This window comes from Rhineura floridana, chromosome 5 (genome assembly GCF_030035675.1).
Source record: "Rhineura floridana isolate rRhiFlo1 chromosome 5, rRhiFlo1.hap2, whole genome shotgun sequence".
NCBI lineage: Eukaryota > Metazoa > Chordata > Lepidosauria > Squamata > Rhineuridae > Rhineura > Rhineura floridana.
In genome coordinates this window covers 102332567-102350044 of record NC_084484.1, presented here as the reverse complement: position 1 = coordinate 102350044, position 17478 = coordinate 102332567, and the positions used below count along the sequence as shown (strand labels likewise).

General features: G+C 42.4%; 1 protein-coding gene and 1 pseudogene across 2 annotated transcripts; one reads left to right on the top strand and one right to left on the bottom strand.

The window, feature by feature from the left end:
- The first annotated feature begins 360 nt into the window (after positions 1–360).
- Positions 361–479, top strand: LOC133386325 (5S ribosomal RNA; annotated as a pseudogene).
- Positions 480–2049: 1570 nt separating this feature from the next.
- On the bottom strand, positions 2050–10216 carry LOC133385213 (uncharacterized). Of its 2 annotated transcripts, none has more exons than XM_061627785.1 (2): positions 9911–10216; positions 2050–4627 (listed from the first exon to the last, which is right to left on the bottom strand). In XM_061627785.1, exon 2 carries the CDS (start codon positions 4221–4223, stop codon positions 2460–2462), a length of 1764 nt encoding a protein of 587 aa, XP_061483769.1. In that variant the 5' UTR covers positions 4224–4627; positions 9911–10216; the 3' UTR covers positions 2050–2459. Both variants share the same exon structure in this region, with proteins under 2 accessions (XP_061483769.1, XP_061483770.1).
- Positions 10217–17478: the final 7262 nt, after the last annotated feature.

The window sequence follows — 17478 nt, the reverse complement described above, 5'->3', positions numbered from 1 at the left end:
TTAAATACTGCGGTGCTAGGAATATCTGGCAAAAGTTGGGATGTTTCTGCTGCGCTATGCCCTTGCCAAATAGGTGCAACAAACTTGAAAGAGTTGTGTGTTTCTGATGTATTTGAACCAAAACATTTTACTGATGCGCTAGATAAGCACGGGTCTGATATTCTTAACTTTTCATGTGCCTTGCAGAATTCTAATGGGTCTGGAGAAAGTGAGTTGTCAGATTCAGAAACAGATTGTGTTGGTGAATACATGAGAAGATGAATCAATGAAGGCACAAGTTAGCATTTTACAGCTGTCTGTACAACAACATTCCCATGTTAAGTGGCAGGGTGGCATTTGTTGTTTAATACTATTAATATTGGCTACGGCCATACTACCCTGAACACACCCAATCTTGTCTGATCTCGGAAGCTAAGCAGGGTCAGGCCTGGTTAGTACTTGGATGGGAGACTACCTGGGACTACTGCGTGCCATAGGCTTAGAGGAAGGCAATGATAACCCACCTCTGAATACCTCTTGCCATGAAAACCCTATGAATATCAGATTTATAGTGTCACAAGTCGTAATTGACTTGAAGGCATATAACAACAACAAACTATTAATATTATACAAGCATGATTGAAAATGCAGCACTGTTGTGAATTCCCATAACATTGATATGGTTTCCTGTTCAGTTGTTTTTTGTTGCTTTGCTTTGTTTTTTGCTTTTTTTGGCAAGCCATGGACTAGTCATCTTCCAGGATAACTGAGTACCAAGAACAATTTGTGAAAGATGGAAAAATAAATCCAGCTTTCTGTGTCATTAGAATGGACTTAGTTGCAAACATACAGGTTACAATATCTTTAGACCCTATCCTGTGCTGACTGGAGTTCTAAAATCTTACCTCTCTAGGTTGGATCTCTCGCTCACAGCCTCATGGTTGATCATCAGTGTAATGTGATCATGGTGTTCTTAGGCACAATGAAGTTCTTTGCTTGTAATTAATTAATTCAGAATGGATCTCCCATTCTCTGAAATTTTATAGCTAGAGAGTTTTGAGATCCTGAGGGTCATAGCTCTTCATCCATACCTCAGTTTATTTGGGGAACTGGAGAGTTCAGTGCCATCGCAGTTAACTGTATGTGAACTTACACCAGGGCATGCACTTCAGTGTTCCTTGTTTGCTGGTCCAATTTGTACCCATGTCTGTCTGTCTTCTATCAAGATGAAGCAACCCTTTCCTTATCTTGATAAAATTGAAAGGCTTTAAACTGGCTCTTTGAGATGTTTGCATGACAAAGACTGGTCATGTGTTTAGAGAGGAGGCAAAAATATATATAGTGCGTTTGAGCTCTTTTGTGTATGTCACTTTGGAATAATCTTTGATGTGTTTCTCATTCTAGAGAATCTGATTGTAGCAATGCTATGGAATAGCTGTTTGCATCATGCAACATGTAGTTAGCCTCTTAAACTAGACATTACATTCACATATGTACAGCTAAGGCCTGACACACTTTTTTTAAAAAAATGAAGAGGCTTAATCTTAACAGGAGCGAAACGTAACTATCATTTGTCCATTCCAAATTGCTCCTGAAGTGGCCATGAGGTTCACTTAAAAAAAAAAGCACCTTAAGGTATAGTGGGTGCCTCAAAATGTCATTTGATGTCATCATCTTTTAATGATATAGAATTTATACTTTCTCCACTTTAATTCTGTAAACCAGAATATTAGCTACAATGTGCAAAACCATTATGACCACCAATAAGATTTCCTAAGGCCCTGCATGTTGTTTGTGCAACTTTGAGGGACTCTGGTTGGGGCTGATAAGAGCTGGAGTCCAGCAACATCTTAGTGGCCACAGTCCCCCAATCCCTCCTGTACCTGCATACATATTACTAGACTTAACTGCTTCCAATTTGCAGCCATGGCAGATGTTTGTGAAGAGTCATGGTATTGTTACAAAAGGAGCCAGGCCTGGATGAAAGTCCGACTGATAAAGGTTCTCAATTCCTTGAGATGCCAATAAGGAATAGAGACGAGACCAGATCAGTAAAAAGTCTTGCCTTTATTAAAACCTTTGCAAAGGGAGGGCCCCAATCAAGTGGCTCTCCCGAATAGCTGACAGTCGTCATATTTATAGGCTACAGATGCGTCACATACATAGTATCAAAAATGCATAGCTCATTAAGAATACATCATTGTTTAATTTCTCAGCATCTGTCTATTCTGGTCCACTTCTCTGTTCTCATCTTCAGACTTCCTTTATCCTTGACCTTTGGTGCTACAAGCTGGGAATAACATCTTTAATTGCTAGCGAAGCAGATAAGCGAAAAACTCCCATACTTTTCATAAGCAAGGAAAACAAGCATATGTTTCATTTAGCATTATTTGATTTCATTATAACATTTTAATTTTAACTCATTGTAACATTTGCCCCTCAGATACTTTCTTAATTTCAAAAAGTGAGAAAGTATCTTCTTAATTATCTATGGTGGCATAAACATTTTCCTCTCTGGTAGGAACTGCTTGGGGGGCATAAACAGTATGGTTCCATACCTCCTCATGAGATTGTGCCATTTCAGTATACTCTCCCTGTATCTCATGCAAGGCTAGCTGCTGATACATCATCAGTTGGGCCTTTCTTTTCATGACCCGAATAAGCATGCCAGATACACAGGATATGATACATGGTAAGCACATAAGGATAAGGAATATAATACAGCCAATAACAAAGAGATGTTTCAGCCAGGCCCAGTTTGGCAGCCAGCTAGTAAGCCAGTCCCAATTTAGGCCCTTCCACTGCTGATTGCCCACATACGCTGTTATTTCTGCATGGTCTACTAATTGATTAATTACCTGTGATTCATCTCCAATTTCAACACAACACTCACCGCTAGTGTTTAAGGTAGCGCAGAGCCCACCTGAGCTGGCGAGCAAGAGGTCAAGACCCTGTTGGTGAATGACCAATCTCTTACGTATCTGCTCAGTTTCCTGTGTTAAGGTGCGTATTGCCTCGCCAGTAGCATTAGTAACTACTTCTACTACGGCTTGCAATCTCAGCAGGCCATTGGTCATGGACCTGGCTCCAACGATCCCAATAGAGCTCCATGTCAGTGGTTTGTATTCATCAATCAAATCTTGGGGGGTCCAAACCTTACTTCCCCAGTTATGGTCTCCAGCATGTAAGGCATGCCTTTTGTCTCTGGTATTGGTATATAGGGGTCTAAAGATATGTTGCCCTTTGGGTTTAACATTGATGTTAGGTATTAAGTAGGCCACATAACAGCTTCCTCTCCAATCAGGGGGCAAGCATGTATATGCAGTAGTTCCACAAACAAACCAATGATGTTTAAGTGCACATTTACCCAAGGGCCATATCTGTGAATGATGGGCTTGCAGGGTTCCATTCAAATGAGACTGAAAACCATGCTGTGGGGTGAAGTACCAGCTCATAAACAATGGCTCAGTGTATATAGGGCCACTAGCATTGCATCTAGTTACTCCTGGGGCTGTGGGCATGCAGGTATCTATCCCCTTCCGCTCTTTGGCGTACCAAGAGTCGGAGGCTATGTATATTTCAGACCAAGCTTGGGGCTGATCTCCTTTATACCATCTAAGCATAGTGGTTTGGTCTGGGATGTTGGTGGTCCAACTATTGGCACGACATAAGGTTAAACCATACCATTGCCAGTAATCATCTAATCCTGTGTGGCCACAATGACAAGGGGGATTTTTCTGGAATGTGTACTTCATGCCCTGTGGTGTGCAATTACACCTGGTGTTATTTATGTGGGTGTTGTTATGCTGTAAATTAAGACAAGGGATCCGATCTGGCCACTTCTGCCATGGGCCTCTTTTGTGTGTGTAGAAACAAGAGGAGTAGCCCAACTGGGGCCCTATGCCATCATTGTTTTCCCAACACCATAATCCTTTCCTTCTTTTAACCTGTACCTGATCCCTTTGTGGCCAAGTCTGATTTTGTGCTGGATGGTCTACAGCCAATTCGAGTATGGTGAGAGGAAGAGGATATAGTGGAATCTGGCCATGTTGCACCTGTAAAGGGGCACACACCCAACAGCTAGTGAGTTGGAACTGGGTAACTACCTCCTGCACCAGTTTGAGGAAGGTGTTGGTTTGTGACAAGGACCCGTTTTTGGTCAAGGGACGTGTCCATGCCGGAAATAGAATACAAGATAAAGCAACATAATAAAAACCATACATGCTATAATTATGGCTATGCATATGTAATATGGATTAACTATATTCTGAACTGCGGGACTAATAACTAAGTCTGGGGGTCTCTGTGAAGACGTAGTTTCAGTCTCAGACCGGGGACTGTCTGCGAAAGCCACTTTTCTTCAGGGGTCTTCTTCCGTCCCTCACCTGTTGGGGAATCCTTGGCTATTCCCGTCCCTGGCTCCTGCACCTCGATAGGTGCTGATGCTTTCTTGACTCTGGTGTGGTGGATCCACTTGGCCTTGCCGTCAATCTTTAACGCTGCATCTGTTGTTAACAGGACCTGGACCGGTTGGCTCCACTCAGGTTGAAGCGTTTCCTTTTTCCACGTCTTGATCCGGACCCAATCTCCTGGTCTAAAAGGGTGAATGGCGGCGTCCAGTGGCAATCTCTGGAATTCTTGAGAGTATCTATAGAGTTTAGAAAGAACAGACTGCAGGGCAATAACATATTCTTTGATCACAGCATCTCCCACTATTTGATTTATTTCAAGAGGCTGGGTCTTGAGAGCTGCCAGTACTGGCGGTCTCCCAAACAAAACTTCAAATGGGGTCAACTTAGTTTGTCCTCTGGGAGTGCAACGAAAAATTGTCAATGCCATGGGCAGGGCGCTTACCCAATTTTGTCCAGTCTCTTGGCAAAGCTTGGTTAAGGTGGCTTTCAAAGACCTGTTAGCCCTCTCTACCTGCCCAGCTGACTGCGGCCTCCAGGCCGTATGAAGGCGCCATTTAAATCCAAGGGGCCGTTGGAGCTGTTGAACCACTTCCGAAATAAAGTGAGTTCCTCTGTCAGAGTCTATTGTTTCAGGAAGGGAATATCGGGGGAAAATTTCTTTCATCAGTATCTTAGCCACTACCGCCGCAGTGGCTTGCCTAGTGGGGTAGGCCTCTATCCATCCAGACAGCTGGTCTACTATTACAAGAAGGTATTTGTATCCATTCTTCCTAGGAAGCTCTGAAAAGTCAATCTGGAGTCTCTGGAATGGGTAATACGCCCAAGGGCAGCCTCCCATTGGCACAGGTGCGGTTGGCCCTTTTTGATTAGTGGCTGCACATATGGTGCATTGCGCTGCCGCTCGTGCAGTTTCAACATAAAGTCCTGGTGCCATTATTTGCCTGACCAATAAATCTCCTAAGGCGCTCCCCCCTAGGTGCATGTTCTGGTGTGCTGCCAGTACAACTTGTCTCAGAAGGGGCCGTGGCACTATAATTTGTCCCGTTAGCAGCTTCCACCACCCTTCCGGTACACGAGATGCTCCTTTGGCGGCAGCATCCTCTGCTTCAGCGGGTGAGTAGTGAGGCTTTAAAGCATCCAGAGGGATGAGCTGGAGAGCAACTGTAGGGCTTCTTTCAGAGAGAGCTGCTTCCTTTGCCGCTTTATCGGCCAAATTATTCCCTTCTCTTAATCTCTTTTCCTTTTCTCTGCCGTGTGCCAAAATATGCATTACAGCCACTTGTTGCTTTTAAAAGTCTCTTAACAATGTCCAAGTGTTCAATGGTTCTCCCCACACTATTTATGAAACCCCTCTCTTTCCATATCATTGCGAAAGCGTGAATCGCATTGAAAGAGTATTTACTGTCTGTGTAAATATTGACCCTCTGCCCCTCAAACAGAGAGAGTGCTTTCTCAAGTGCAGTCAACTCAGCTTGTTGAGCAGAATAGCTATCTGGCAATCTTCCACTGGATAATATTTGGCTCCCTTCTATTATGGCAAATCCGGTTCTTCTGTGGCCTTCCACTACTCTGCTACTGCCATCAATAAAAACTTCATGGGCATCGGGGGGTGGCAAGTCAGAGAGGTCATCTCGAGGCTTTGTGGCAATTTCAAGGGCATGTTCACAATTGTGCAACAGTTGTCCTGGTTGGGGCATCAGGGTTGCAGGGTTTAGCGTATTGCAGGTGCTAAGAGTGATTCCCTGTCTCCCAAGAAGTTGTTGCTCAAACATGGTTAGTCGGCTAGGGCTTAAAACTCTGGCTGCATCAGCTCCCATTATTTTCCTCAGGTCATGCGGTCCTAGGACTTCAACTGGGCTTCCGACCATAATTTTATCAGCTTTCTTAAGCAGGATGGAGGTGGCTGCCAGGATTTTTAAACAAGCCGGCCATCCTTGGGCTACAGGATCTAATTTTGAGGAATAGTATCCTACAGGTCTCTGTTTAGGCCCCCACTTCTGTGTCAACACTCCAGCTGCCACTCCTTTATTTTCTGAGATATAAAGGCGATATGGTTTATTGCCATCTGGCAATGCAAGTACAGGCGCTTGGGTTAGCAAAGTCTTAAGTGTTTGGAAAGCATGCTGTTGCTCTTTGGTCCAACGCCAAACCTCTTTTAATTGTTCAGTTTCCAATGCTTTATAAAGAGGCAGCACTATCCTGACGTACTCAGGAATCCATGGCCTACAGAAGCCAAACAGTCCCAATATAGTGCGTAACTCTTTCACATTTCTGGGGGGGTCCAGGCTGCATATTGCTTCCTTTCGCTCGGGAGACAGCATTCTGCCATGGTGGGAAATTTTATACCCTAGATATTTAACTTCATCTTGGCACCACTGTATTTTCTGGTGGCTAGCACGATACCCTTTCTCAGCCAAATGGTTGAGCAATGAGACGGAGTCTCGCTCACAGGAAGGCCTATCTTGGCTACATATCAAAAGGCCATCAACGTAAACCAGAAGGACGGTCTCCTTTGGCTGCTGGTGCCACCCCACTAAGTCTTTTCGCAAGGCCTTAGTAAATTCCGAGGGGCTTCCCACATATCCTTGAGGCAAGACCCCCCAAGTCATTTGAGAGGCTTGGCCGGTTCGGGGGTTCTCCCAAGTGAAGGCAAACAAATCTTGGCTCTCAGGGTGTAAGGGAATGCTGAAAAAGGCATCTTTTAAGTCTATCACAGTAAATACTGCTGCCTCAGCTGGAACTCCAGAGAGGAGTGTGTGTGGATTAGGAACTACAGGAACGTCCTCTTGTACTTGCTTGTTGATAATTCACAAGTCTTGTAGGAACCTGTATTTGCCTGGCTGGCCTGGCTTCTTAATTCCGAATATTGGAGTGTTATGGGGAGATGTGGCCGGACGTATCCATCTGTCTTTAAGGAACTGCTGTATGAGCACGGTGACGCCTTCCCACACCTCTCTTCTTAATGGAAACTGTTTAACAGGGGTGGGCTTTGCTCCTGGCTTTAGCCGAACTTTCACAGGTTCAGCAAATTTAGCTCTGGCTGGGTTCCCTTCTGCAGCCCATACTGTAGGGTTTATATTCTTATTTCTCCTTATATCATCACAAATGGGGCGCTCATCTCTCTGGTATAAGATTGCCATCTGGTATGCAGCTTCCATTTCTTTAGGAATGGTAACAAGAAGACAGTGTTTCTTAAAAGAGATGGTGGCTTGCAACTTTGCCAAGACATCCCTGCCTAAAATAGGTAGGGGGCATTGTTCTGAAACAAGGAAGCGATGTTTAAAGACTTGCCTCCCTGCTTGTATTCCTATTGCTTTCGTTAGGGGTAATCTTTGCTTATCCCGTTACTCCTAAAATGGTTCTGTAGTTGGGGCTCAAGTGGTGGGGTGCCGCCCCTGGAAGCATAGAATAGGTAGCTCCGGTGTCAACAAGGGCTTTTAACTTTTGATTGGCCACCGTTATGGGAATAAGCGGCTCTCCCGGATCACTACCTTGCATGCCTGACCACCTTCATTCCGAATCTTCTTCAGCAAAGGCTGGAAGGAGGGGGGCTATGGGTTTCTGTTTTTCTTCACTTTTGCAATCTTTGGCCCAGTGTCCTTTTTTAAGACACTTGGCACACTGATCCTTATCCAACCTTCTTCTGGGACGTTGTCCTCTACCTTCTTCTCCTCTCCTCTTATTCCCTTCTCCTTGCAAGGCAGCAGCCATTACTGCACACTGCCTTTTAAACGTACGCTGATCCTCCCTCTTCTCTCTCTCATCTCTATTCACAAACACTTTGTAAGCAATGTCCATTAATTGACTCATATTCATTCCCATAGCTCCCTCAACTTTCTGCAGTTTCTTACTAATATCTTGGGCGCTCTGTCCTATGAAGAGTGTAACTAAAAGTCTCTGATTGTCAGCAGCAGCTGGGTCAAGGGGGGTGTATTTCCGCATAGTGTCCTGCAGCCGCACAAGAAAGGAAGAAGGGTCTTCCTCTTTGCCTTGTCTAACCTCATACAGTTTGGCCATGTTGGTTGGCTTCGGTATGGCATTTCGTAACCCATAAAGAATGAGGTGGCGATAATTTTCAAGTTCAGTGCTGCCACCGGGTGCGGCATCCCAGCCTAAGTCTCTTTCTGGTAATATGAGAGCCATGGGCTGTGCGCCTGCACCCGCTGCTGCTCTTTCTGTCTCAGCAAGTCTGCGGGCCTGCCCCATAACTAAACTTTTTTCTTCAGAAGTCAGCAAAATGTTCATTAACGTTTGGATATCCGCCCAGCTAGGATGGTGGCTAACAAATATAGATTGCCACAAGTCATAGGCTTTCCCAGGGTCTTCCCTTAAGGGGGGTGTTTGGTTCTTCCAATTGAACAGATCAGAGATCGTGAAGGGGGGACATACACATAAGCTAGACCTCCTTGCCCATCAAGGACTTCTCTCATGGGGGCCTGGAGATAGGTCTTGCCACTTCTATGCTCTCTGCGGTCCTCTCTTTTTACGATGGCCGCTTCAACTGCCTGATCCAACAGGTTCAGTCGTTGCTCTTTAAAGATTTTTTCCTGAGGGGTGGTTGCCGGACTTTGGCGAACTTCATGCAGATATCTATGAAAAAGGGTAGGGCCATTCTTCTTTTGACATGAGGGGCAATCTGGAAGGTCTTCTAACAATGAGCTTGATGAAGATGGGGATGACTGAGGTAGAAAGGGATTACTTCCTGGAGACGCTGGAGGGTATAGGAGGTGTGGTGGGGTTGTCTCTGCAGGTCTGGGTTGCAATGGTGCTGGTAAGCTTGGTGGCGTACTGAGAGGCCTATCTAGATCTATAAGTTGTGGAGGGACAGAAGGTGGGCTGGTGGGCCTTGACCTGTCCCCATCTATCGGTTGCCTATACGGCGGCGGTTGCCTATATGATGGTGGGGCACTAGGCAAAAGTTCATCTTCTTCTGTTTGTGGCAGTACTGGTTGGACTGGCTTGGAGATGGGGCCTCTTTGCATCATGACTCTCATTACGATTGGAGAGGGCGGATCTCGGTCCAATACTTGCCACATTAAGGCATACTGGATGGAATCATGTTGCTTTTGGTCTGTGAGTACTTTTAGGACTTTAACTATTGCTTGAAACTTAAAAGTGCCCTCTGGGGGCCATCCGGTCCCCAAGGTGGGCCATAGTTTCTGGCAATAGAATATTAATTTGTCTCTTTCTAACGGGTATTGAGTTTCTGCCTGTATAATATCAAACCTTTTGAGGACAAGCTGTAGTGGGGTGTCCTGTTGTTGACTCTTCCCTATCCTCTTGTTCCTGGCCTTGGAACCTGCTCCTCCCATCCCGGGGGCTCTAAAGAGGACTGTTAGGGCACAACAACACTCGCGACTTTCGCTTTGTTCGTTTCCCGGCCTTTTCCCTCGCGGGAGAAAGAAAACGCGGTACTAGAACTCCGCTTTCGCTTCGAGGTAATTACCACTGTGGATACGCCTCGTCTCTTGCACACTCACACATACAGCACTCCCCTCCAAGGTTCGATTTATTCTCACCTGTCTTCTGGTGTCCTGTCTGACCCGCTTGCGCTGGCAATCAGAAGATTCTGGTCTCGATTTACTGGAGGTCCGGTAGCGATGCTCTGTTGTCTCGACTGGCTCGCCGCAGGCCTGGATGCAGGCCAAACAACTTGGACCTGGAGCGCTCTCATCCAATGTACTGCAGCTCCGTACGAGACAGCAGAGGTCGTCTAAAGGGACACTCCTGGCTTGGCTACGCCAGTTTTGTTACAAAAGGAGCCAGACCTGGATGAAAGCCCGACTGATAAAGGCTCTCAATTCCTTGAGATGCCAATAAGGAATAGAGATGAGACCAGATCAGTAAAAAGTCTTGCCTTTATTAAAACCTTTGCAAAGGGAGGGCCCCAATCAAGTGGCTCTCCCGAATAGCTGACAGTCATCATATTTATAGGCTATAGATGCGTCACATACATAGTATCAAAAATGCATAGCTCATTAAGAATACATCATTGTTTAATTTCTCAGCATCTGTCTATTCTGGTCCACTTCTCTGTTCTCATCTTCAGACTTCCTTTATCCTTGACCTTTGGTGCTACAAGCTGGGAATAACATCTTTAATTGCTAGCGAAGCAGATAAGCGAAAAACTCCCATACTTTTCATAAGCAAGGAAAACAAGCATATGTTTCATTTAGCATTATTTGATTTCATTATAACATTTTAATTTTAACTCATTGTAACAGTATGCTGGAGAGAAATCTAGAATTTGGTTTCCTCTTGTGGTTCTGGATTGCACTTCACAGCTTGATCAGCTAGTAATAGTTTTGCTGAGAGGCTAAGAGCAGCAAAAGCTCTTTTTACTAACTGGTTAAAATATTAACTTAAACTTGTTCTAGATGCACATAGCAATTCGTGTTTCCCTACTGTAGGTGCAGTAGCAGGCATTGTAGCTTATACCATTAGAGGGAGAAGAGGTTTGCAAACTAGGTCATCCAAGTGCTCCTTTCTGCTTTTATTGTCAGCAATGCAGAATTGGTATGTGGGACCAAGAATTTTCTGGAGGCTTGCATTCAAACCTGCTCTGACCAGAAATTAACACAGAAATTATTGATAGCTCGGGGCCAAAGTAAATGAGATACTTTTTTTGCTACTTCGTTTGAGTTTAGTGATTATACACATTTACCAGAACATGAAAGTTCTCTGCCATCAGACTATGTGAGACAGTGGATTTTGTAAATTGCTTGCTTGTTTTATCCCAAACCTCCCTTCATAGAATATAATTGTATGCGTCCATCACTCGTTTCTCAAACCCGCTTTTCCCTCTCCCCCCCTTTTTTGTTTGTTTTTCTTTTCTTTTCTCCTTCCTTTTTTTCTCTTCTTATTTGTATTGACCTTCAGACTCATTGCCTATTTGTTCATGTATATCTGAAACTTTCTCTCTCTCTCTCTCTCTCTCACACACACACACACACAGAGAGAGAGAGAGAGAGAGAGCTCTGACCACCCAGTCCTATATGTTGACAATTCAACCACATATTAGATAACTGTTTGATGTTCACCGCCCAGAGAGCTATTGCTAGTCGGGCGGTATATAAGTTTAATTAATAAATTAATAAATAATATGGCTGTGGAACAGTTGCATATCTCTACTGTTTAAGTAGAATTCAATAGGAGTCAATTGAATTAGTCCCATCATATACTATGGGCAACATCCAGTGATGCCTATCTGATGGTACAATGGATTTCTCCTCATGAAACAAGCCCCCTCCTGCCTGTCCTCCTCTCTGTAGCCTCTCCATACACAGCCAATATCTCTTCTAGAGGATTCCCCTACCTTCTGTAGCAGATTTGGAGGTGCTTGGGGGTCTGTAGGGGGGAGGAGAGGGTATGGAAGCCCTGTTATGCAAATGAAGTGACATTAGTGTAGCTTAAAAGTCTTGTTGAAAAAGGACTTCCGGGAAGGGTGACTTCGCTTGTGCCTGCTTTTGAGACGGGCTCCCGCCTCAAAAGAAGCTTATTCAGATATAAATCAGTCAGAACATTTTTTTTTGACTGATGAAATTTCTCCCGGGCAGGGAGAAACGTAGAGATCAACCTCAAAAGCCTGTTTTTGTTGGGAGGACTGGATTTCATTAATTTATGAGAAAAGGTCCAGCCAGCAATGCCGGACGGACTTCCGAACAAGCTCTATCTGATTAATGCGATACGTTTATCTTTTCTTCAAACAGGCAAGCACCCTTCTTTCTATTTTTTTTTTTACTTGGTTTAAATTGTTGCAGCAAAAAGAGATTTGTCAAATGAATCAGCTTTAAAGAACTTCTGGGTGAGCTATAACTCTTCTCTGTTATTCACGAAATTAACAGCTTATCTCTGTTTCTATTGCAAAAAGCTGTCCTGGAAGTGCATTCTAAAGATATAAACAGAAGAGGGATTTCTATTCCGAGGAACATTATATTGTCTGGGACTATTCTCTTTTTGGTCTATTTTATTTTGATGAATCTGCTTCTTCACGATGCCACTAACTGTTTTGATGCTGGGAACTAAATTTGTTTTGTATTCTTGAACATAGAGAGATAAGGCAGGCTGCTCTGTTTATACTGTGATGTCATCAAGCCTGGAATATTAACCCAATTGTTGCTGAAATAAGAAGTGGTTCTTCTTTATTTTTGTTTTGTTTTGTTTTCGTGGTTTTAAAAATGGCAATCAAGAAAGTGGCTGAGAATCTGGAAGTAATTATGTTTCAGAAAATAATGGATGAGATTGAGATAACGAAACAAACCCTGCAACAGGGCAGTAAGGAGCTGAAAATTGAACTGAGCAAAATGACGCAGGAGCTTAAAGAAATAGGGGATCCTGTGAGAGAGGAGAATGAGATCAGAGATGAGAAAAGAAAAAATAAAGGGAAGATACAAGCCCTGGAGATTGGAACAAATGTGGAGTTGGAAAAAGATCTGGAGTTTATGGATATTAGAAATAAAATCTACTGTTTGGAATTTAACGTTATCTCTGAAGAAATTAATGAAGATATTAGAGATAAAGTTATCAATGGCTTGGATAATCTTCTGGACTGGAATGACGTGATGGAGCTTGATATAGAGAAAATCTATGGAATTAACTGCAGCCATGTGACAATGGAAAAACTCTCAAGAGATGAGCCAGTGCATTTTGTAAAAAAGAACAGAGATATGACTTTACAACAATATTTCAGCAACTTATTCAGAATTGATGGCAAGAAAATATTTGGGATAGAGGAAATTCCCATCAGACTCTTATTATATGACTATGGCTATGACAGCAAGATTATTATGGAATACTGATAATGGAAGATTGGACACTGAAATTACTGGACTTAACAGGACTATTGAAGATGGAAGATGGAATTAATATGGATAATGGAATAATGGCTATTGAAATTATTGGACCTAACAGATTTTGATTAGATGGATTAATCGATATGTTTATTTGGACTATGGTTATGACAATAAGATTATTATTATTATTAACGAGATGGATTAATCGACATGTTTATTTGGAGAAAAATTGATAGATATATTTCTTAAAGAATTGAAACCTCTCTTTGACTTTTTGTGGAAAGAATAAAGTAATGTTTATGAGATTTGATGATTAATTAAGATAACTACTGGAGGAAAGTGATTTTATAATATAATTTAAGAGACAGGATTGTTATATATTGTAGACCTACAACTGATTTGATCTGCGACAAATGGGAAGTCAACATTTTATTTTTTTGTTTAATCATTTTTGTTTTGTTTTGTTTTTTGTCTTTGAATGTTTTATGATTTTGTTTTGTATGTTTTATGAAAATGTGAATAAAAAATTATTGTAAAAAAAAAAAAGTCTTGTTGAAAAAGGAAGGTTTACAATGTGCCAAAAAGACAATAGAGATGGAGCATGCCTGATACGTAATGAAATGGAATTCCAAAGGGTAGGTGCCACCACGCTAAAGACCTATACATTGTATGGAACATACCTTCCGATGAGCTGGTATCTGCAGGAGGCCCTCTTGGCTTAGTTGGGTGATTGGTTGGGTATATAAGGAGTGAGACAATCTTTTAGGTATCCTGATCCAAAGCTGTGTAGGCCTTTGTACACCAGTACCGGCCCCTTGAACTTAGACTGGTAGCTAATTGGCAGCCAGTGCAATTCTTAAGCTACTGCCAGGGCTGTAGCCACAACAGGGGAATGGTGTTTTCCCTCATGCCTTGCTTGTTAGCTTGCCAGAGGCATTTGGCTTGCCACTGTTGGAAAGTAAATGCTGGATTAGTCAGAGACAAGTGATTTGCCCAAGAAAAACTGAGTTCAAAGCAGAGGGGAAGTAGGATCTGAGCTCCAAATAGCAAGCCCCATAGATTGATTCCCCTTCAACTAATTCACTGTCAGGTTAATATCCACTCTGATATCTCCAAATCAAATCTTGAATTAATCCCAACATTTTTTCCTCTGCTTTCCAAAATAAAGCCTTGCACTCCTGCCTCATTCAGGCCTGCCTAGAGCTCTCCATTGCAGCCCCAGCCTGCTCCTCTGTTCTCTTTCTAGACCACTTTTTATTTTTTTTAAAAATCTCCCATTTCTTCCACCTAACAACTCAACATGTGCCAGCATGGGGCTCTTAGAGAGAAAAGCAAAACAAAGCCGGCAACTCTTTTCATTGCTTCTGAATCAACCCCAAACCTCCATCCGAAGGAAGGGGGGTGGCACTTGGCTGACCTTTTCCCTTTAAGTTTGTGGTTCAGTGTGCCATGTTCTCTCTGCTAAACCTTCCTGACACAATAAGTTATGGGTGGACCTTTTCAATTACCAACATTTTGTAACAGGTTTGATTGAATTTGATGAGTTTCCTCATGTTGTACTATCATTTTATGATATACGTTTTATGTTGCTGTTTTAATTTGGTAATAGTTTTTTATATGTATTTGCTTGCTTTCTGTAAACCACTCTGTGGCCTTAAGTGAAGGCCTGTATATAAATAAATAAATCCCCATTGGTTGCATTACTGCGAAGAAGTTGTTTTCGATCGATGGATATGGGCTACTACAGATTCAAGGTGTTGGTTTTGACCTATAAAGCCTTACACGGTGTGGGACCGCAATACCTTGTGGAACGCCTCTCCCGCTATGAACCTACCCGTTCACTTCGTTCAGTATCTAAGGCCCTCCTCCGGGTACCAAACCATCAAGATGCCCGGAGGATTACTACTAGATCCAGGGCCTTTTCTGTAGTGGCCCCCGAATTGTGGAACAGCTTACCAGAGGAGATACGCCTGGCGCCTACGGTACTTTCTTTCAGGCGCCAGGTTAAGACCTGGCTATGCTCCCAGGCATTTTAATGTTTTAATGTTTTACTGTTTAATGTTAACGTTTAATGTTTCATGTTTAGTTTTAAAATCTTGCTGCTATTTGTTATTGATCTTATTGTAATATTGTATTTTAACCTTGTACACCACCCAGAGAGCTATTAGCTACGGGCGGTTTATAAATTAAATGAAATAAATAAATAAATACTTAAAATAGGCATTTTGGGTAGCAGTATGTGGATCATCTGATATGGAATAAACCAAATCTGTTCTGTTGGTGCCTTTAAAGATGGCTTTAAAAAACTTTTCTTTTGTCCCAGGCATTACATATGTAAGCTTCAGAGACGTATCCTGTTTAGGATACTTGTTTTCCTTTGTAATTATTTGAACGGATTTGTTTTTGGAGACTTCAGTTGAAAAGCACATCAGAAATCTGAGACAAAATAAGAAAAGACTGTTTGGGGCCTTTCATGACTAAATATAGGTGGCGGCATTGAATGTAACATATGCTTTGTGGTTAAACACTTGCATGCAACTTAGAACACAACCACTATCACCCACATGAATTGCTTTAGTATTAGTTTCAGTATTATTAAACTGCTGGACTTGCCAAATTTCATGGGAAGTGTGCATATGCACCTTTTAATTCAGGGTTCATCTAAACCAGTATAATCTTTCACTGCAATTAATTAATTTTATATATATATATACACACACACATTTATATCCTACTTTTTAGGGCAAGTCCTGACAATTAGGCTGCAAGATGTCTGCTTGTTTCAACTATGTGCACTTCCAACTGCCTTTCATTGTGCTTGAGCAACCATTTCAAAGAAAACCTGGGAGATTTTGTGCATATGTTGCAGTACATGGTACAGCATTCCTGTATCCAAACTAGCACCTTGGTCTATGTTATCTTACTGAAGCAAGCACAGGCCCAGCAATGTACGGATGAAGGACATGTGTGGTTTGTCAAGCAAATAGGTAATAACAGCACATCCACACCACTTATTAACTTGCTGAACTTGTCCTTATCTGGGTTCACCAAGCCCCCCAACAACCCAGTCATGATAATTTAGGGAATTTGGACATCTTTCTTTTCAAACCTTTTAACAAAATAGAATATCTAGGCTTGAACCATAATTAGTAAGCAATAATTCAATTTTCATGAGATCTTAAAAATGCAGCATAACCTTATCCGAATGCCTTTGTTTTAAAAAAATTATGGATGTGTAATCTCATAAGGTGTGATACTTACCAATAATGACTGTATTGTATTATGTTGTTTTATTATTTTGTTAATAACTATTTGGAAACTTGGAGCATCGTAACTCTGAAAACCCAGCATAAGATGAGACCTGTATGTCAATGGCGTGGTTCCAATGAAATTAATTCTAGTGTTCCACACACACAATGGGGGTTTCCCACTACAACTCCTGCCCCTCCAGAGCATCGTGATGTCAGAGCAAGAGGGGGAGGGATCACAGAAATTAGCTTCCCTCTTGTGTCGGCAGGAATGCCTTCTAGACACACAAGTGAATTTTTACATCCAGGCCAATGAATTGAGTAAAGCTTTGTCTTCCATCATTGGAATGTCATGTGCCAAGTATAATGTTGCTTCTTTAATATTACTGAAGAGGCTGCAATCCTATACACACTTTTGGGCATAAGCCTCACTGAACTCAATGGGGTTATATCTGAGTTGGTATGTATAGGCTTGTATTGCACAACAAACAAAAACCTGTTACCTGACTATCACTTAGGTTATGTACACCCTATATATTTAAAGCACATGACTTTCCCCAAAGAATCCTGGGAATCGTCGTTTAAGGGTGCTGGGAATTATAGCTCTGTGAGGGGTAAACTACAGTTCCCAGAATTCTTTGGGGGGAATTCATATGCTTTACATTTATTAACTGCATTTATTCATTGCTTACTATAAAAATGTCTCAAAGCAACTTACAATTATAAAAGCATACAGAATGTACAATTTTAAAATAAATAAAAAAATTGCTAGAAGTGCTCATCCTGCAATATAAACACAAGCATATGCATTAAGAATTTCACCTCTGCATTTTTTAAGAGGGTTACGATCACCTATTTCTGGCTGTACAATGTACTGATCATCCACAAGCCCAAAGTGCTCACAAATCCACTTGCTGAGCCCTCTGCATACAAAGAACACATGTCTCCAATATGCAGGAAGCTCAACATGTTGTCTGACATCTCCAGTTTGGTGGTCCTGATTGCGTAAGGAGTGTGGCTTGGCCTGGAGCTAGAGTGAAGTGTTGG